Genomic DNA, 21,800 nt, shown 5'->3' on the forward strand with positions numbered 1-21,800 from the left:
TGGATTAACCTAACTGTACTCGTCCACTATTGGATGAATCTGACTGTACTCGTCCACTATTGGATGATTCATAGGAACTGTCGGCGATTGGTCATAGCCGACTGGCCCAGTTTTGTATCAGGACCAGCCCCCTTCCGTTTGTAGGCACTCGATTGTTGTCAACAGTGGGGCCGGTAGTTTTGAGTATTTTTTGAACAATAAAACTAAGCAAAATACAATACAATAAAGAGTAAAATACGGTTCAATAAAATTGTAAATTAAATATATATTATGTTTGGAACAAAAAAGTAAAAAAAAACAGCAACCTGCAGCTACTTAAACAAAAAACACCCCGCACTCTCGGCTAACATGGTACACTAAATGAAGGATATCCTCGTAGTGTTTGATTATCCACCATCCAGAGCGTATTATCCTAGTAGGCACTCACAAGACGCGGCTAGACTAGCTCGACGTGCTACCGAGCTAGTGGTGCTTAAAACAAAAGGTAAGGACAACCTACATTGTATGATTCACTAACAATAGTTATTCATGTTGTATTGTATTAACCACGACTTGTGAGAGTGGTGTTATTTGGGTGTTATACTAAGTGAAGCTACCAAGAGAACGACACAGATTAGCTAGCAAATGTAGATTAGGCTAGTTTTCATTACATCACGCGATATCACACGTGTATAAATCAACAAAATGTACAAACAAACTTCATAGTTAGTAAAGTTAATGTGCAAATATTCAGATGCATATGTGAGATATATAAATACACATCGATTAATGTATGTAGATAAATCAAATATCCATGTGCAACTATAAACGTTTCTGGTCAATGTCCAGGCAGATCGGCGCACGCAACCAGGGGCAGGAGGCATAGACAGACAAACGTCAGGGTGGCAAATATTTGTTATTCCGTTAACTGCGCCAATCGCAAAAGCCAGGGATAGAAAAATGTTCAGCATACCATGGAGTTCACTCCCCTCAGGGCTTGTGCATCGCAATGATACATCTATTTTTGGAAGCATAGGAGCATTGGAAATTGGAATGTTTGTTATTGAGACGCTAGTAATGTGGATTTGGTCATTGTTCACTAACAAATGGGAGTTCTTTGTAATTTAGGGACGACTCTGTTGTGAAACTGCAATTTCTCATGTTAAAATCGTCCAATGGACGATTTTGTATTACATTTGTTTTGATTTAGGATTTCACAGTAGTAAAAGTGACTCTTGAGTCCTCAATATGGTGTAATATTGCCAACAAAAATATCGGATGCATTCGGATGTACAAGCCCTAAACCCAAGCCCTCTCATCGAAATTAACATAATGTGAGTTTAAACATGAAGGGGCTTTTGATATTACACATACTGAAAATATTTCGGCCAGACTAATTTATGTTTATTCACGTAATCTGTTGTCATGAAAATATCTTCTTTTCCATTTTGATTGGATACTTTTTAACTTCCTAAATGTCTTCCTTATTGCATCTTTCTGACGTGTGCTTGGATACGAATCCTTTCATAGTCTTACGTTTCATATGATGCAATTTTTCCAACTTTTTTGAATATTGAAATATCCCCTTTATGATCGAAGAAGGTTTCGATTTTTCAGTAGATCGTAATCTTACTCTTTTCTTGCGTTCAATCCAGAGCCTATATTGCCTGTTTTTCTCTGTTATTGTCCCTTTCTCTTCCAAGCCTTTCAGTGCATTTTGACTGCCCTTCATTTTCTCCTCCGTCTAAGTCTAGGGCTAACTTTTCAGTTAAATGTAAATGAAGCTTTGGACCACAGAGCTGTTGCCTCTTCATTTTGATGACTTTTTCATGAAAGAGGCAACCTTTTCATATTTACCTACCTGGTTCTCTTTCAGCTGAAAACATTCTGCCTCCCTGAAGAAAGACTGTCCCTTTTGAGTTAGACTGTCATCATTCTTTTCACCTTCGCCTGAAAAACGCCATCCAACCACTGCAGAGAATACAGTTTTGCATAGACCACCAGCTTGGTTCTGTATCTTGAGTTGTCTGTACTCGGCACCACCGACAACGGCATCTTTTTGAGCACCATGTCACAGAAAAACCCATCTGACGGTGGTCAGAAGGGCTTTGCCGTGGGCCGGGGGCTCCTGGCAGCAGCAGAAACCTTGAACTTCAGCATGAACGAGCAGCGATCTGGGCCGCAGGGCCGGCCAATGGGGAACATGGTCTCTGGCATGGGGCTTGGTAGTGGTATGGACAGCCAGGACCGCAACTCCCAGATGGCTCGTCGTGGCGGTGGAAGCCATCTTGGCAGCACCATGAAGCTGTTCGCCAGCTTAGGGCTGTCGCCGGCGGACCTCGATGCCCTCGCACAGATCCCCGAAGAGAACATCAGTGTGGAGACCCTGCCCCACATACTCATGCAGCTTAAGAGTCGGAAGGGCGACACTGGAGACAGGCACATGGCCGGCAGAGATCTACCTTCGATGTCCCCCGAGACCTCCTACCGTGGAGGCAGGGAAGACTGGGATGACATGCATGGGGGGAGGATGGGTGGTCCTTCCATGGGGCAGTCTTCAGCCCGCGGCCAATCCCAAGCCAATTACGGTTACGGTTCCATGCAGTCTGCCAACTCTTCCCGGGGCTATGACTTTGGCTATGGTGGCAATAATAATGGTGGTGGTGGCGGCGGCGGTGGCAGCAGAGACGGGCAGTATTCAGATCTTTCCCGACGTGACTCCTACGGGGGGCATGCCATGGGGTCCTCTCAGAGCGACTTTATGCAGAGGAGGATGGGCTCTCCGTCCCAAGGCAAAGTTCAAGACTTTTTGGGGGCCACACCCACCATGTTCCCTCACGTATGTGCTCTTTGTGACTTTGACGTGCATTCCAACATGGTGAGTACCAGCCCTGGCTCTTCCCCCTGACCTTTTTCTCTGGGGGTTTCCTTGTTTATAATATTATACCCAGATTAGGTGAGTGACGTCCTTGATTTGTGGTCAGTCCACAAGTTTGCGCCTTTACTCCAGTCTTCCATTTTATATCATTAATTGACTGGAGATTTTCTCTACCAAATTATATATATTTTTAAATGTAAAATCGAGCTATCCTGAATATGTATTGCGTTTACTTGGATCCAGGTCATGTCATTAGACCAAATCTAGGAAATTCACTGAATTCTTTGCTTACAACCATTCCTAAACTTTGGGTGTCTAGCTACAAATACCACTTGGGGATTTCAATTTTACATAAACGTTTTTCCCCGATTTTGTAACATGCTTCAAACTGTCTAGATTTTTCATGCAGGGCATTTCTTCTCATACCTTATTTAATTCTGGTATGCATATAGAACTTCAGCATATTGTTGCATCTCACACAAATATTTCCCCATTTTTATTCATACGCAAAAAACAAATTATCTGGGATATTTTAAAGTGAGTTGTAAGTGTCTTATCAATGACAGGCTGGAAGTCGGTAGGTCAGGCTTGGAGTGTTTTGTAATGAAGGCTAAAGGTTTTACATGTCTTTTAGGAGTGGAATCAGCACACTAATGGACTTCGTCATGCAGAGAACCGAAAACATCTTCTTCAAATGTAAGTTTGTTTTACAGACAATGTTGATTTTAGCTTTTTAGGATCCTTAAAATCTTTTTTGCTTTTAAGTGGAACAGAAACGTCAATGTACATACGTGTTTCTAATGGTGAATAAACGTTTGTGCCCTCTGTAGGAGGGTACCATTCTTATGACATGACCAGATTACCTTGACGTTTCTGGTGTGCATTTTTCTTATGTGCAATAATGTTTGAGTCAAACTGACTATGCAAGAATTGTGGAGGTAAATTATCCCAATACTCAAATTTGTGATCAAGAAAGATCAAGATCATTTTACAAGACCAAGTTGACAGGAATATTTTACCAAAATAACACGTACGTTACTCACCCTGATATTGTCAATGATTTACTCATTATGGGCTGGCTGTGTTCATATTGCCAATAAATAGGATTGCCCACGTAGTCCATGTAGCTTTCGCTTTCATTCATTTTATTTCATTTTTATTATCTTCATAATGGTAATCCAGATTCAAATCCTATCTATCATAGATATTAGGGTAAATAATGACTTTGTTTTCTCTAGGTACCCAGACTGGGACCCAGGCATGGCCCAAAATACATCTGGGTAAGACACACATCTGGTATCAGTTCATAGTGGACCATTGTTAATTTAAATGGTACCAAATAATTTTGTCACAAAATGGGAGTTGCATTTTAGTGGCTTTTGTATATGACTTGCTGTCCAATAATAATAATCTATCAAATGGTGGGTTTATTGAACAACAAATGCTATTTAGGGTTGATTTAGCTCTAAGTCCATGGTTGAATAGCCAAGCTCAAGCCTAACTTCCCTACATATCCCTAAGATAAGCTAAACTTCACCATTACAAGGTGATAGTGTACTTGATCATCAGCTATACAAACGGGTAATGTACTTGCAACAAGGCAACAGTTTGACCCATTTGTACACATCTAATAACAGCTAAATGTTGAAATCAGTCTAGTATTTCCTAGCCGTGATTAACCAGTCAGGGAAGATAACAAAAGTCAAAGTTTGCTGTAGTTATCAAATGCACAGTATAACACAGTGATTATGGGCAATGAAGTTCTTGGGACATGGAAAGGGTGTAAAGAATATAAAACTATAAAATACAGAATGGAAACACAAAAACGCATCAACGTACATGTATGATTCTCAAATGTATTTTATTCTTTTAGGGGCGGCGGCCATCACATGGACACGCCCAACCTCTCTGCTGGACTGCTGGGACCAATTCCCATGTCTCAGGGCCATTCATCGGGTGGCATGCCCTCCAGCTGGGGTAAGCATTGGTCAATGATCCACACAATGCACATTTCTAAATGTGTATCGATCTATTGATTGTGTGTTCAGGGATACGTCTTTTTAGTTATTATTTCTCAATGTCTAGTGACATGACAGATTGGAAGGTCTCTTTCTCTATTGTACAAAATGTTTATGGTGCCGTGGCATTATTATTTTAAAAAAAAACTGTCTCAATCTGAGTTGGTTACATAATGATGACGTGGGGAGAGTTGGTTGTTAAGGTTGAGCCACCGCTGGCTCCCCTCCTAAAATCCAGAGGTGCATATGGATGGTGTCGCCATCATGGAAAAACATGTTTGACATGCTCCCGCTATTATTAGTAATGCATGCCGAGCAATGTCGGCAAGTGTTCTGTGATTTGTCCATCCCTTTTTGCCATTGCATTGGTCCATGTGGAATACCTAATGTTTCCAGACTTGAATGACGCTGGGGGATCCAACACCTGCTCGCTCTATCCACATGCCGTTCTCTACCTTTATCTTCTCTACTGACTGCCATCACTCGGCACTGTAATTAATAAAGTCCACCTAATATTAAGTATCACTGTTTATATTCTCATCCGCATGTGTTTCTTCATAGGAGGTGGGCCTACCTCTGGCTTCTCAAACAAGGGCATGCCACATTCCGGACATTCAAAGGTAATGCATCATGTTAATTTATGTATGTATTTATGTATATATTTTTATATAATTTTAACATCTCACTATAAATATGAAGTACATGCTTCTTCACGATATCTTCCACTGTACAGACAAATGCTTTTGTGGGTTAGATAAAGTCGGGTGTTTGGCCTTTTCCTTTCTCAAACGGACAACTCTTGACACAATTTTGAAACGGAATACTTCCTTCATGATTAGTCTGAATCCTTATCAACTGTACCGTTGTTGTGGTCAAATGGGTGATACTGTATGGTGGTAGGTGTCCTACTGTAGCTGGCTGTTGATGTAAAACTTGACCCTGTGTCACTTCCAGATAATGAGCCGAGTGGTGGTGGCCAAGTATGACCGAAAGCCTCTCAGCAAGAGTCTGATTGCCTTGACCGAACCCTTCGGCACCCTGAGAGAGCACCTGGTGCTCAAGAACAAGGTACGGCTATGATGGTAAACTTGCATTTAATGCAGAGAGGGATAATAGTACTTTATTTATCCCGAAAGCGAAATGCAAGTGTTGCAGCAGCAATTCAAATAATTGACTAAGAACAAACTCGCACACGATGAGGTAGGTAAAAAGACTGTACAGACTTACAAAATATATTGCTACAAAAAGTACTATACCAGAAAAAAATGCAAGGATTTAAGGATTTGAAGGATTTAAAACGACATGCAATCTTTGATGGTTAAGAGGCATATGATGGTATTAAAACAAGATACAGCTTCGACCCCCAGTTTGGAAACCCTCATCGTCCACAGTGAGGCGTTCTGTGCAGGGAGATTTGTAACATCATCTTGTCCCACCAGGCCTTCCTGGAGATGGATAACCACCAGGAGGCGATGGACATGGTGAACTACTACAAGAAGCACACAGCCAACATGAATGGGAGGCCCCTCACCTTCTACCTGTCCAAGGACCTCATGGTCATCGAGGTAACCGGCCCTCTGCCAGTTATTCCCTTTTCATTTTACACCCTGAATGATGTACGTCTGCCTTAAAGGTGGTTTGACGGCCAGGGGTCACATACCATTTGTCTTTTGTAATGTTTCATTCAGTTGCTTATATGGTTTTGTGCTGCTGTGTGGAGTAGCATTTGGGATTCATGAAAACTTCCAGAACATCCAATGTCTGCTTTACCTACTCGTACTTTAATTAAAACTTTTCTTTTAAAAAAGAAACCAAATGAGTATGTGCCTACCAGGCCTTACTCTGAATACCGTTTTTTGAAATGTGCCTTTATAAAGCCCAGAGCACACTGCTGTGGCTCATGTTCCATTATTGAACAATGATTCCATTTGTGCGGTGTTCTTTCGGGTTTAAATAAAGCTGTGTTTCCTCCAGAAAAAGAACCGTGGTGCTGTGCCGACGATGGTGCGGGGCCCCAGGGAGGTGAAGGGTCAGGGCAGCCAGGTGGTGTTCTTCTCCAACCTGCCCCGGGAGGAGGACAAGAAGATGGAGCTGCTCACCATCGCAGGCCGCTTTGGCACCGTGGAGAAGCACCTCTTCCTGAACGAGGAGGTACCCGCCAAGACCCAACAACAGCAGCACAGTGTCTTCATGTTGTTTTACCGGTCAATCCAGACTTGAGTCTCTTGAGGAGATTGGGTTTAGAGTAGACTAGGATCAGGAATATAGTGGCCATTGATTTGCTGTTGTTGCCCACCAGTGTAGATGGCTTACTACTACAACCACTACTTCTCATACTTTTATTTATATATTTTTTACTTTATTATTAGGTGCCAAGCACAAAGTGCGAGGCAACCTATTGTAATTGTCAATGTTTTTATTATTATTATTCCGCCATGTTTGCATTACACAGCCTAAACCACTCGCACGCTTTTTATGAAACTTACTAGACCTGTAGAGGTTGACCCAAGATTAGCAGAAATATTACACTGATTGGCCCAAAGGTGGCGCTATACCAACTGTCCAAAAAATGCAAACTTTAAACAAGCATATCTCATAACCGGTTTGACCTACACTAATGAAACTTTGCTCACACATGCATACATGCTGAACAAATATGCCTCAAGAACCTATGACTTCCGGTTCCCAGATTTGCAGCTATTTTGAATTAAAAAAAAAATAATAATTATAACAGTAAATTGCATAATGATCCCAGGTTTTTTGACTTTGACAAAAATCCTTTATCCCATATCATCTATGGCCCATTATCTTCAATCTGACATAAAGATTAGTCTGTACAATAAAAACTAAAGCACCCATGAGCCATTGACTTCTAAAAAAGGCGTGGTTTAAAACACAAAAATAGTTAATTACTCATATCAACATCAAGTTGGACTCCTATGATGTTGACCCCAATACAAAAGTTGTTCATAATCAAATTCTGAACAAGTTAAACCCAACATATTTTCAAATAGGGTGTGGCATCGAAATGGGCGTGGCCTGTGACTAAAATCACCACAGCTCATAGACGCAATGTTTGATTTGAGCGCGACCGACACAGTGGCTGTTGGGGCCCAAAGTTCCAACTCCTCCAGTAAAATTAAGTTGATTGACAAAACAACATGGCCGCCAGAGGCAAAAAATCGTCATAAAGAGTTAATTGCCCATATCAACATCAAGTTGGACTCCTATGATGTTGACTCAATTACTAAAGTTGTTCAGAATCAAATTCTGAACAAGATGAACCCAACATCGTGTTTGTCATGTTTGTAGCGCCCCCTACAGGATCTTTAAAAAGCAGCCCCTGCGCCACGTTTCACCAATATCTATGAAACTCGGTAGGCACGTATAAGGTGCCATGACCTACAGAAAAGCCTCTTGGACCCATGCCCCAAAACCCACAGGAAGTCGGCTATTTTCATTTTTCATTTTCACTCTCGGCGGCCATTTTCACTTTATCGCCTTGTATTTGAATGAACTCCTCCTAGAGAATTTATCGGATCTGCTTCAAAGATGGTCAGTACAGTCAAAAAATGGTGCTGAATGAACGCTCTTCAAATTGTGAACGTTGAAGGGCGTGTCTGTGGCGGGCTGTCAAAGTTGGCCATTTTGAATTCCGTGGTCTTGTATTTGAACGAACAAACTCCTAGGGAATTCATCAGATCTGCTTCAAAACTGGACAGTACACTTGAATAATGCTGCTGAATGAACGCCGTGCTATTTGTAACCGTACGTTGAAGGGCGTGTCCATGGCGTGGCAGTCCGCTCAGGCATGGCACCTTAAACGCTGCTCGCAGCTTTAATTATATTTTTGATTTTACTTTTCAAGCCATGCTGAGGCCCATGTTTTCACCAAATTGCTAGGTTGCTAAAATTTGTAGTTATTTTTTATATTGTCTTCAATAGGGTTTTAGTATATTGTGTTGTTTTGCATTGCGCCTGATAAAGGGATAGTCCTGTTTGCACTGTAATCCTTATTTTCAGGTTGTGTATGATGAAATAGATCGGTTCCGGTGCTAATTTCTGTGTCTTGTGAAAGTCTGTTTGGAGAAGTTTCGTTTTTTTCCTAGCCACCGTCAGTTCCCAGTGTACAGGTTGATGGGTATGACACATCGGTCCTAAAGCAACATGAAACGTTTGTTTGCAAAGCTGTGAAACTCACCGAGTGGTCACTGGTGTTCGTTGATGTTCGACTAAAAAAATCAGAGCACGTATGCTTTCCAGCTGAAGTTTGACGATCGTAGAACTATTTTTTTCTGCCGAACCACATCGGTGTGTAAACTTCCGCTGGACAGTTATACACCTGCCAGAAGTTGGCGATATTGAGCATTTACATTAGTTAACCAACCAGCTGGGAACAACATTGGCGGCGGACTAATACCGAACACTTTCAAGGCTTCCTATAGAAATGAGTGGCTACAACAAAATTACTAATAAAATCAGCTGGAAAGCATACTTTGCTCTGATTTTTTTTTTGTCGAACACCAGTGATCACTCTGAGTTTCACAGCTTTGCAAACAAACGTTTAATGTTGCTTTAGGACCGATGTTTCATTCCCATCGACCTGTACACTGGGATATGACGGGGGCTTGAAAGAAACCTGAACTTCCTCAAACACAGACTTTCAGCGAAGTTAGCAACGGAACCGATCTATTTCATCGTAAACTACCTGGAAAATAAGGCTTAAAGTGCAAAAAACCGAACTATTCCTTTAAGGCCTTCTTGTATATCTGCTATACGTAATTATATACAATAACGGGAGGGGATTGTTAACAAGTGATGAACCTCCACGGCTCTGTCCCGTCTCAGGCGTTTGTGCAGCTGGGCACACAGGAGGATGCAGAGATGATGGTGAAATACTACAGCGTCAACCCCCTCAACATCCGTGGCAGGCCAATCCGACTCAACGTCTGCACCAAGTACAAGACCCTCAGGTGAGTCCCATGTATGCCCCTCAGCCAACAGTCCTCCATTGGTGGGTGTGCGGTGGTAGTGGTGGAGAGGAGGCAGTGTGCAGGCACTGCCCTGCTCACCACCAATGCTGAGGAACATGGGTTACCCCGTAACGGCGTAAGATTGTCCCTTCACCTAGGGTGAAAACATCAGTTACCCTTATTTTAATTGGAATACAATGAATTCCATTGTCGACAATTGTCGCCAGACGTGTTTTTCCAACGGAGTGAGGCATCTCACTTCATTACAATCTCTGCCGAGAGTCGCACATGCGCAATAGCGTCTCTGCCGAGCAGTAACGTATACAGAAATGGCGGCGTCCTACACAGCAGCTACGCGTACCAAAACTTCTAGTTTGGGAGCATTTTAGCCTGGATACGGCGAATAAAAAGATTACTTGCAAGGTTTGCAAAGCAGACCTTGCATATCACGGCAGCACCTCAGTGATGCACAAACATTTAAAGAGAAAGCACGTCGGACAGCTGATCGAAACAGAGTCTGACTCGCCTCGCTAAGGTTCCAGTAACATTCAAGCCAATACGTTTTGTTTTTCAAATAAAATTATTATCTCGGTGGATAACCGCGCCCGCGGTGTGGAAACCGTGTGCTTAAATCCTTCCCAGCGCTTCATCAGAGCAGTGTTTGTAATAACGCTGTTTCAACGGTGTTATGTAACGCCGTTATTATTTCAGTAACGGGGTAATCTAACTAATTAATTTTTCCGTTGTTACAACGACGTTACTGTTACTGACAGTTAAATGCGGTGCGTTACTATGAATTGATTGAATAAACGGTGTAATCCGAATGCACCCCTGGCTGCACACACAAACTGCTAGTGAGGAGACCGGGTGGTTTAACAAAGAGATAAGCTATTATTATTGGCTACGGCAGAGTCATGTTTCATGGTAGCCAATCGGAGCCAGTGTTTTTACACACAAGCCAGGATATGCGAGCCACACACACACGCACACACGAACACCAAACAGATTCAATGAAGCAGTAGAAATGGCGAGTCTGGAGCAATCCGATGAAAAGTTTGAATTTTCAAGGTGGAGATATAAGCACTACTTCAAATTCATTGAGGTCAAAGGCAAGAATGTGCATGTAAATTGAACATTATGTCCAGGAGCAAAGACTTTGTCGACTTTTAGTCGACTAATCGTTTCAATAGTCGGTGACTAGTCGACTATTAAAATAGTCGTTAGTTGCAGCCCTAGTATTGGTGAGTAGCATATATGAGCTCATTAAACTCATTTCAGTTTCCAGAAATAAGGAATTATAAATACCCAAACAATCCTAGATCCATTCATTACGGACTGCTGCTCATTGTTCTGTTAATTTGACATAAACCTGAAATCTTATCGAAGAGTGGTGTTGTGTCCCAGTGTGAACCAGAGAGGTGGGCACCCGTACAGAGGAGACAGAGGAGACGGCGGGGGCCGAAGGAGCAGAGATGACTACACCCCTCCCCCGTCCAAGAGCCCATCCAAGAGCAGCACCTCCAAAACCACCTCCTCCTCCTCCAAGAGCAGGGAGGAGAAGAAGAAATCTGAGTCAAAGCAGCAGACTGTGGAGAGGAAGATCAAGGTGGAGGACAAGGACGAAGTTGAGGAGGCTGCAGGTGTGTTGGAGGGCGAGGAAGGAGGAGAGGTGGAGGAGGAAGACGGGTCCAAAGGAACAGAGCAGAAGGACTTGAAGAAAAAGAAGGTGGAGGAGTCTGAGGAACAGTCCTCAGCTCCAGAGGAAGAGGAGGAGGATGAGAAAGAGGAGGTGAATGAAGAGGAGTCAAAGCAGCCTCCAACAGAAGTTCAGAAGGCGTCAGGAGAGGAGCTCCCTGACCCTGACAGCGCTCCGGATGGGAAAGACGGTTCAGAGGAAGAGGAGAAGGAGGCAGAAGATGAAGGAGGCGAGGACCGGGAGATGGAAGGCCAGAGTGGACCGGGTGAAGACCCGGAGGGCAGAGAGGATGCTCCTGCCGACACCTCCGACATGACCGAAGACGACCTGCCTGAAGAGATGGTAGGACACTGCTACATAAGACTTATTACCATGAAGAACTGACAGGCTAGTGCTACATAATAGAGATGCGCGGATGGGCTATTATTTAATCCGCAACCACATCACAAAACGCATCATCCGTCCGCACCAACGTTTTTGACCAATTTTCGAAACCGCACCCGCCCGCCATCCGCCGGTTGTTTTTAGGTCTATAGGCGACGCACGGTGCTGCTGACGCGAGGCTATAAAGCAAGCGTCGATATTAAAGAAACGCAGACTCAAGCCTATTAATTCCGATATTCGCTGCAAGTCAGCCGCACAACAGTGCAACTTGCAAGTTCACATTTTTAATGGTACATAATTAATAACACCAAAACTGTTGTTTGCCTTGCAAATCAAAGTTTTCCAACTATTTTTCTTACCTTCTTTCTTGAGCTAGAAGTTTAAAGGCCGCAGTATACTCGCCGTTCCCAAGTTGTCACGCGACATTGTGACGTCACGGGAGCGCCGTGACTATTTATAATCGCGCTGGTGGCCGCAACACTATTTGCAGTCTTCTCCTGAACAGAGGGGTCGCCACTGAGGAAAGGCTACCGACTTTTTACTATTTCCACGCACTAGAAGAAGAATAAAACGTAAACAATGGCAGAGCTGGCAGCAGCAATGATGTCACAGTCAATGTCGGCGACGATATTGGATTCTATGGATGTTTTTATATATATATATATACACACACCACACAATAAAATTTAAAATATAATGAAAGAAACAATAAAACAAACAAAACCTTAACAATAACGCATTTAAATGTGCATCAACGTTCACACATTCTTCGTGGGTGCTGCTGGGTGTGCTCTAAAATAGTCTAACAGCTTTTGTTTCAGCTGGTCATGCACCTGGGGATCCACACTCTCCAAGTCTGCCTTCGAAATGTTCCGTCTTGTGCTTCCGCTTTGTCGCGCGCCACTGAAAAAAAAAGAGTGGTGCGCGACAGGGCTTAAATCGCTGGCGAGATCGACGTCATTTTGACGTCACATTGTCGCGCGACAACTTGGGAACGGCGAGTATACTGGGGCCTTAACTTGTTGTGAACGTCTTGCGTTGCCATTGCCAATGTCACTTCTGAGTCAAATCACTCCATAATCTCTTTTAAATTCCTTATTCCAAGAGTGGTAGGCTACAATGACTGGCTGGTTTCTAGTTCTCCCCTTTTGAGCTTTTCACGTACTACCTTCGCCTGCACAGCCATCTCCGACAATAAACAAAGCAGCATGCATACACGCAACTAGGCCAAATTACTGCCTGATGAAAGTGTGCTCATTTTTTCGGATGTAGGTAACAATATATAACAATACTTAACAATGTATATATTTTTTTATTTTTAATTTGATCGGTAAAACCGCCACCCGCCCAAATTTAATTTTAAAAACATATATATTTCACGTCATCTGCCCGGCTGCAACCGCCAACCGCGCATCTCTAACTGACAGGCAAGTGTTACATAAGACTTGGTACCATAAAGAACTGACATGCCAGTGCTACATACAACTTAATACCATGAAGAACTGACATGCCAGTGCTACATACAACTTAATACCATGAAGAACTGACAGGCCACTGCTACATACAACTTTAATCCATAAATCCATGAAAGGATGCAGCACACACCATGCCATTATGGCCATGTAGTTGAAATATTTGAGAGAACATATGTTGACTAATCAGTTGGTAAAATAATTGAATCACTTCATAAAGCATGTGTGTGTTGGTTAATGTAAGGAATTTGTGTCTTCATTTAGACATGACGGATAACCAAACATTAAATTAAACACTGGGGAACGAACCCAGAACCATTTGGTCGGAAGTCCGAACACTTGAACCACTAGACTGTCCGGCCCCCCGTGGTGACTGTTGTTGTGGTTCTCCTCCCTCTCCCAGGAGGGCAGCATGAACGAGGACTTTCCGGAGAACATGGAGGACTTTGTGACCCTGGACGAGTTGGCGGAGGATGAGGATGACCACTCGGAGCACTCAGATTCCATTGGTAGGGAACACGGCATATGGACGTTATCCTCAGTGTGATTGGTTAGCATTGGTGCTCGGGAGTGCTCCGATTCCATTGGTAGGGAGCACGGCACAAAGGACGTTATCCTGGAATGGTTCCCGACATCCAATGTTGAACCGAACTGGGTTGTTCCTGACCCATTGTGCATGTTGTTGTCAAATCAGTTCAGGGTCCTGAAATGGCCGGCTCCCTGCAGGTTTATGAAATTAAGAGGAAGTGCTGAACCATTTTTCTCATGGTTGCTGGTGGTTAAGGCTCACCCTTCCCCTAATCGCATCAGGAGCACATAGGGAAACTTTTCTTAAAATCACTTACATTTGTATATGTTTGTTTCTCTCTTCTGCAGATAATTCAAGAAAAGGGGTACGTTTACTTCAGTTTTTTGGTGCCCTGATTCGTCTGTGATGTAGTGTTGATAAACTGCTGTTAAATCGATTTCAGTACACAAAACAATCCTCTTTATTTGAAGACCTAAGCTAATCCAATTAACCTGTATAGTTTCATTACTGTAGCTGTAATTTAGCTTCATGGCATTGTACTAATGTATAAAAGGTTCTATGGAATATGTTAAATTCAGTTTTATGAATAAGAAACGGCAGCCAAAGAACAGTGCAACAATAGGAAAGATGTTCAGTACTAGATATGAGACTTGACATATGCACTAGAGATATGAGACTAAACCAGGGTGTGAGATGCACTAGAGATATGAGACTAAACCATGGTGTGAGATGCACTAGATATCAGAAGATGCACTAGACCCGACGTGGTGTTGAGTTCTCTCCTCCGGTCCTCCAGGGCATGAGGGTGGTGAACCTGGTGGGGTTCCGGCGAGGCTATGGCTTCCTGGGAGAGCTGCTGGCGCTGGCCAAGCCCTTCGGAGACGTGGTCAAACACCTGGTGCTGGACCTGAGGCCCGAGGTGAACCCATGCTCCACACTTACCGTCGAACACGCACCTGTGGCTTACTGTTCGGCTAGTTTTGTCGCTTAAAGGGGTTGCTCTATTATTATCGCCAGGTGTGAGGGGAGGGGAGTGCTTATTACAACCCATTTCAAAATCATCCCACTTGTGACATCACAAGTGGCGTGGGACTGTCCACAAAGATGTGTGATGGGTTGATCCAGCACTACACAGTTGGTACAGTCCGTCCCATGAAGGTCAATAGAGCAATTGCGCTATGTTTGGTCTATCTACTTGTGATGTCCCTAGTGGATTTTGGATTCACACCTGCTCGTCAATTAGGGGTTATTTTTTTGTAAAATGAAAGGCACTAGGTCATCAATGTCAAAGTGGGGGAAACCGAAATGCCTGTATTCATGTTATTCCAAACCCAACAAGGCCTATCTTCAATTTGCATCGGAAGAGGAGGCCAAAGCCATGGCACGGTTCTACAACTCCAACGTCATGGCAATGGTGTGTGGAAAACCTGTGCGGATCAGCCACTCCCAAACCTATCCCACCATCCAGGTGAGTCTGGCACCTGTGGCTTCACCATCAAGCAGGACTTCTGGCACTACTGCCTTTTGTATGCCAGGTCAGGCTGTGTTTCTCGTTCTTCATTCTTTGAATTGATGAAGACATCCCCCCCCCCCCACCCAGTGTGGAGCCAGTAAAGTGGTGTACGTCGGACAGCTCCCCAACACCAAGTACAAGGAGGAGGACGTCCTGAAGCTAGCCGAGTCCTTCGGTAAAGTCAGGAAATACTTCCTCAACAGAATCCGCAGAGAGGTAATCTCCACGTCATGTCAGAGGGAAAGAGGTGTGGGCTACTTGGTTGTGTTTGTTGTGTACTGTAGTTCAGTGTCCTCCTGTGCTTTCTGCTGTGACACCCTGACTTCCTGTCTGGGATTGATAAAGCACAGCTTATCTTTATCAGGCATTTGTCATATGCGTATGTGAAACCAATGGTTGCTGTGTTCCAGTGTTTTATCGAGATGGAAGATGCGGAGGACGCAGAGAGAATGTCAGATTTCTACAAAAAGAACCCACCCAAGATGCAGAACAAGCGCCTCAGTGTCTACGTCAGTAGGAAGTACAAGCAGCTCAAGTACGGGTAAGTCTGTCCATTTCCAACACATTCCTTATTCTCAACTCTCATGCACAGAATACATATGAGGACTGCAACACAACTTGCACAAAAACAAAAGGTTGCAAAGGCACTGAGAAACCATGAGAATGTCCTCTACCAGGTAAAAGTGAATCTGAAAAATGTCTATAGTTGCTCATTATATTAATGTTGCATATCATAATTTATATTAAAGGAGAAGTCAGGCGATTTTTTTTTTTTTTTTTAACCCCATTATCGTTTTCCTGAGGGTCACCCCATGTTGAGGGAAATAAAAAAACGGACAAATTGATTTGACGTAGCCAGAGATCTGCACTGGCTTCCGGTGCTACGGAATAGCTATAACGCTAACAGATTACCCCGTTGACATATCCAGAACGGATGCTCTCCCAGCCACTAGCCACAGTGGCTGTGCATCCGCGCGCATCCGTTCTGCTATCGGCTAGTAAGGGCTTTCTGGATATGTCAACGCGGTAATCTGAGCTGAGTGACTCCATGCTAAAACACAAAGTTTATACTGTTTCGCCACACGAGTTAGACGAGCGGTGGTGTCTCGTAAGGAACCAACTCTTGTTAAACTGTTCTTGGAATGGTTTTCTGAATGTGTTTAGAGGCCCCAAAAGCGAATAAAGAGCTTGCCCCCATAGGTTAGCGTTATAGCTATTCTGTAGCGCCGGCAGCCAGTGCAGGGGCCTCATTTATAAAACTCTGCGTAAAACCCTCCCTAAAACATTGTGTACGCCCAAACCTCAGAATGTGCGTACGCACAAAAATATTCTGATTTATAAAACCGTGCGGCGCACACCTGTACGCACTCTTCTCGTTATGAATACCAACTTGCGTTGAATTTGGCGTGCGTGCACGAGCGCCATGCTCCTCCCAAGTTCGTCCCATAATAGTCCTTATATGGTCAATGCTAATTAACCAATGAATATTGCTAGTATATAAGGAGCCTTTGCTGACCTATCATTACACGGGAACACACGCGTGCATTACACGCGCTCGCGTCTCATACCCCTCGCTAAATTCTCGAGCAATTCCAAAGCTGCCATATTTTAGCCCGTTAGAATATAGAGGCCAACAGGAGCATTATTTATTGGCCTTGTGCCAATATGATAATTAATTACTATGTCGTGTAGGCCTACATATATATGTATCAGGAAAATTAATAAAACTTAAGTGATACAGTTGGTCTGGCCAAGGATTGTGATTTGAATGGGTTGTAGTGTGTTGAACATAATATTGCCTTAATTCATATTTCATAATGGGTGCTTTTTATAAAATGAATAAATAAATCTGAAGTCATAGTATGTGGTGCGCAATGTGCGTTGGGCATCGGGAGGCATAGACATCTTATATCAGATGTCTATGTCGGGAGGTAGCGTGTTCTTCTTCTTTTGGCGTTATTGGCGGATTGCAAACCGATATGGTGCATTACCGCCACCAACTTTCTGTTGTTGTCTCCGGACTGGAGATCACTGTTTGAAAAACTTTGCGGGACCTTTACTCCAGGGTGAAAGGAATGCGTAGAACTGAACACTCTTTTCCGCAAGGAATTTTTCGATAAATCACGACGTTGGCGGTGAAAGATGCGTACGCACATTTCATCCCTGTTTCCGCAACATTTTTGTGCGCAGAGACCTTTATAAATGAGGCCCCAGATCTCTGGCTAGGTCGAATCAATTTTTGTCGGGTTTGTCGGGAAAACAATAATGGGGTTAAAAATCGCCGGAGTTCTCCTTTAATTTTAGTGCTGTCAAACAATTCATATATTGACTGCCGATTAATCGCATTAATGTCATTGTTAACTCGCGATTAATCACACATTTTTATCTATTCTAAATGTCCCTTGATTTATTTTTGTCCCATTTTTTTTTTTTTTATTGAAAACAACATTGGCATATACTGTAGTGTTCAATTTCACACTAACAGTCTCAATTAGAGCAGTCATTCACACAATGCAACACTGTCATCAATAAAAGGGTGAAACAGAACATAAATCTCGCGCTAACATTTTTTTTTGCATCATGTTATTAACGCGTTTAACTGACAGCACTAATTAATTTGTGTTTTTCATAATAAAATACAAAATAGTGCCGTTTTAAAATCTGGAACCAACTCTCTCCCCCATCTCTGGTTTAGCCACAGAAGGCCCATGCAGGACGGGGTGAAGAGGCCTGTCAAGAGGGAGAGTTCCAGCACCAGCAGTACCTCCTCCAAAACTGCCAAGAACACGGAGGAACCGCCCTCCAAGAAACCCAAAGAGGAGAAGGTCCCCGAGGGGGAGGAGCAGAAGGAGGATGATGTCGATGAGGAGGAAGTGGAGAAGATTGAGGAGAGCTCCACTGAGGAGTCAGGGGAAGCGACGCAGCCCCAAGCCGCTGCGGAGCCCCCGGCCCTGGGGACGGAGGAGGCGAAGGAGAGCCCAGACAACCAGAAGACTGCTGTAAGTGTCCCCTCCTGCTTCTAGAGGCACACCTGACCTTTACACCATCCCTCCTGGCCGTCAGCTCTCTACAGGAGGGGCAGCAGAGTGCAGTGGTGATGCTGTTTGACTCCTGGCCAAAAGGATCTAGGGTTGATCCCCAATTCCTCCAGTCTACCTTTTTATCTAGTTAAACCCGCCATGAACTACTCATTGACTGATTTGCACTGTTTCATGGATACATGAAAAAGTGGATAATATACTATGGACACAGATTTGAGTCATGCGTCTCTCTCTCGATATACTGTAATTTTTTTTCATTGTCATGTTATGCAAGCATATATTTATATTTTTATATATACTTCCCTGGGGGTCTCCCTGCTTGAACTGCTCCCACCCCCTCTTCTCCCCTGGTTCTGCCCCTGTGTAGGATGCCAAGTGTGAGGAGGTGGAGGTGTCTGCTAGTGCAACTGGGAAAGCCAGCCAGGCTGAGAGCCCCACGCCTGAACCCCAGCCCCCCGCGGAGACCAAGCCCACCAGCGCCTCACTGCCATTGGCCCCGTACGACCCAGAGACCTCCCTCGGTGAGCCGGGGTTGATCTATGGAAGGGTGCTACCTGCAGGGGTTTCTAACTGGGTCGGAACAAACAAGGGGGTCCCAAGGGTGCCACCTGCAGGGGTTTCTAACTGGGTCAGAACACAAGGGGGTCGCAGCCTGGGTCCAAGCTGGTCCATAATAAACATTAAAAACTTTGAAAATGTATTATTTAGAAAAATATATATGTATTAGAGACTAGACTACACAATGTGTCCCTAGTCTTGTTTCGTTTGTATTTCGTCAGTGTGTTTGATGACTGAAAGGGGAAATAATGTATGAATGAAGAAACTACATTTAGGAATGATCAAACCGTTCTGACATGGTAATGAGAACGTTTGGCTGAACAACATATTGGGTGGGTTCAGGTTGGTGTCAAGCGGCGGGAGGTGGGCCATGGCACAATAGTTTGGTCATGACTGCAGTAGGGTTGCAAAGTCTAACTCCAAGCACCACAAAACACGAAGTGTCTAGTAGAAAGTTGCCGTAATGTAACTATAAGGTTTAATCAATGTACAAATTATTATAAATAGGCAGGCTGAGCATCCTTGAGTAATATACCCTAACCCCTACCTGCTCCTTAGCTAAATGTATCTAAAGCGAATTTGCTCGTATAAAAGTACTTGTATATGGATTGTATTTTAACGTATACTAAAAATCGAGATGGTGCATGTTTAATGGTAGTCAAGAGCTGTATTGTAGGTGTGCTATGACTGACCTGGGCTGTGTGCTGATCCGCTGTGGTTCCCCTCAGGTGTGGAGTATGTGAAGATGGGCTACTACTGCAGGGTGTGCTTCCTCTTCTACTCCAACGAAGACACGGCCAAGAAGGTCCACTGCAGCAGCAAGGCGCACTATGACAAGCTTAAGGTATGCTGCTGCTAAATCATTATGTAGTGTTGAATGATTTATTCACAATATAGTGTTGAGATTAGTTTTTCTTGTTAGCACCGCTTCATATAGGTCTGAATATCACTGACGGGACTTAATTCCGCAAAGATTCCGAGTTCTGTGGAAAATTCCTGCAGTTGCAGCTCGGCTTTATATCACAAATTGGTCAAGTGTGATGGCTCCTTCAATGGAAATTCAGTAAAGTAGTTATAAGTCAAAAAGGTTTTAATCGCTAACCTTCTCTACTATCTTCTCTTCATCTTCTCTTTCAGAAACATCTAGAAAAAGAGCAGACGAAGGCCCAAAACCCCAAGAAAGGGAGAAAAGCTGAATAACTTTTTGTTTTTGTTTTAGACTGCATGGTATTTACCCAGCTGTGTTGGTTTATTTTTGGGATTTGAATGTGATGCACACTACAAGAAACAAAGTTGAATGTTGCAACTGTTGACCTTTTTTAATAAATGTAAAAAAAGAGAACTTGCATCGTTATTGTATACTTTCTGAACTTTAATAATTATCAATAGTATTTGAAGAAAACTGAAATCTGGTAGTTAAACCAAAAGATCACATCTAGACAGATTGCAGGTAAAATATCGGCTTTAAAGAGATGACCGTCTTGCTGTCTCTGTGCCCTTGAACCAGGCATTCGTGGCCTACGATGTATCATTTCATATTGGTTATTTAAAAAAACCTACGGAGCATTTACAGGGCAAATTGCAACGGGAAGGATTATATAAACAGCGGTTTAATTTACAAGTAGGTAGAACATAAAGAAGCCCAAATGGTGACGGAGAACCCTAGCTGCTTTCAGAAATATTTGTTGGTTGCAGAAATAATTAATCTTTGATTAATTTGATTTTGAATCTTTAATTAATTTCCTTGATCGGATTCTGAACCTCGGGGTAGGGACAGTAATGTTCTCAGAAAAGTGTCCAAATAGCTAACCCTCCTGAGAGCTCTTGCATCAGTCAGTGAACATAATGAAGAGAAGGGACAAAAGCACGCTCCTTTGGGGCGAGCCGAAGAACCGAGTCTGAGAAACGGCCGTCTAAAGACCTTCATGTCTCATTGCTGTTGCACTATTGTAATCAGAGTGGTTTTACAGCTCGATGTTAGTAACCACAGTTGAAGGCTAACTATCTTTTAGCTTCAAGCTAACATCTGACCGCCTGTGTTTATAGTATACATTGAGATAAAATTACTTTGAAAGTAGGCTATTTAATGGAATAATATGCTCAAACATTGTAGCCTATAAGAATAAATGCCTAGTGAATGTATGACACTACCAGTAGTCATGGCAACACTGTTTAGCTCTAACCCTCTGCCTTAAAGCAGAAGGACTCTACGGAGGCTGCACCAACGAAGAAGACTGAGCCAACACTGGAGAAGCATCCAGGGTCTGAAGCAGGAAGTAAGGCCCAATCCTATTACTGCCCTTACCCCAAAATCTCAACCCTTCAAGACCCCTACGTCATTAGTAGTCATTGTCAGGGTTTTGATCTTTATCTATTTTTAGATATTTTGATACAATATCTGTCTCTGGAATTGCACTGTATGAATGTATGTTTGAATGTCTTAGGAATGCAACCTTACCCAAATGAGAAAACATGGTATGATTAGATAAGAATATTATTCATGCTCACAATGTTAGAAACTGCAATATTGCACTTTATTTTGGATCAAACATTATACAAGATCAACATAATATATAAAACCAGAATAAACATAGAACTTGAGGTGAGGTAGTATGCCATCAATGTAAAAAAAATAAATATCATACAAACAAGAACCTGTGATATAATGTAACTAATATTGCACATTACAAAAAGGCATTAACAATCACATTTTATCAATAACTTTTTCAAAGCGGCCCAGAAAACGGTCTGTTTTAAAC

At 43.1% G+C, this 21,800-nt stretch overlaps 1 protein-coding gene across 1 annotated transcript; it reads left to right on the forward strand.

Annotated features, from left to right (window-relative positions):
- The first annotated feature begins 320 nt into the window (after positions 1 to 320).
- On the forward strand, positions 321 to 20,370 carry LOC311345029 (uncharacterized protein). The gene is made up of 21 exons (XM_084469389.1): positions 321 to 484; positions 1,856 to 2,857; positions 3,492 to 3,553; positions 4,096 to 4,137; positions 4,731 to 4,834; positions 5,437 to 5,495; positions 5,830 to 5,943; positions 6,315 to 6,440; positions 6,850 to 7,026; positions 9,724 to 9,848; positions 11,253 to 11,886; positions 13,804 to 13,909; positions 14,277 to 14,293; positions 14,726 to 14,848; positions 15,269 to 15,397; positions 15,530 to 15,658; positions 15,853 to 15,983; positions 18,138 to 18,441; positions 18,851 to 19,004; positions 19,770 to 19,885; positions 20,179 to 20,370. Exons 2-21 carry the CDS (start codon positions 2,048 to 2,050, stop codon positions 20,239 to 20,241), a joined length of 3,525 nt encoding a protein of 1,174 aa, XP_084325515.1. The 5' UTR covers positions 321 to 484; positions 1,856 to 2,047; the 3' UTR covers positions 20,242 to 20,370.
- Positions 20,371 to 21,800: the final 1,430 nt, after the last annotated feature.

This window comes from Micromesistius poutassou, assembly GCF_964030765.1.
Source record: "Micromesistius poutassou genome assembly, chromosome: 6".
Classification (NCBI taxonomy): Eukaryota; Metazoa; Chordata; class Actinopteri; order Gadiformes; family Gadidae; genus Micromesistius; species Micromesistius poutassou.

Coding starts and splice junctions, on each gene's coding strand:
- LOC311345029 (XM_084469389.1), top strand. CDS start 2,048: ATGTCACAGAAAAACCCATCTGACGGTGGTCAGAAGGGCTTTGCCGTG. Junction 6,441..6,849: donor AGGACCTCATGGTCATCGAG/GTAACCGGCCCT, acceptor TGTTTCCTCCAG/AAAAAGAACCGTGGTGCTGT. Junction 15,659..15,852: donor TCAACAGAATCCGCAGAGAG/GTAATCTCCACG, acceptor GCTGTGTTCCAG/TGTTTTATCGAGATGGAAGA.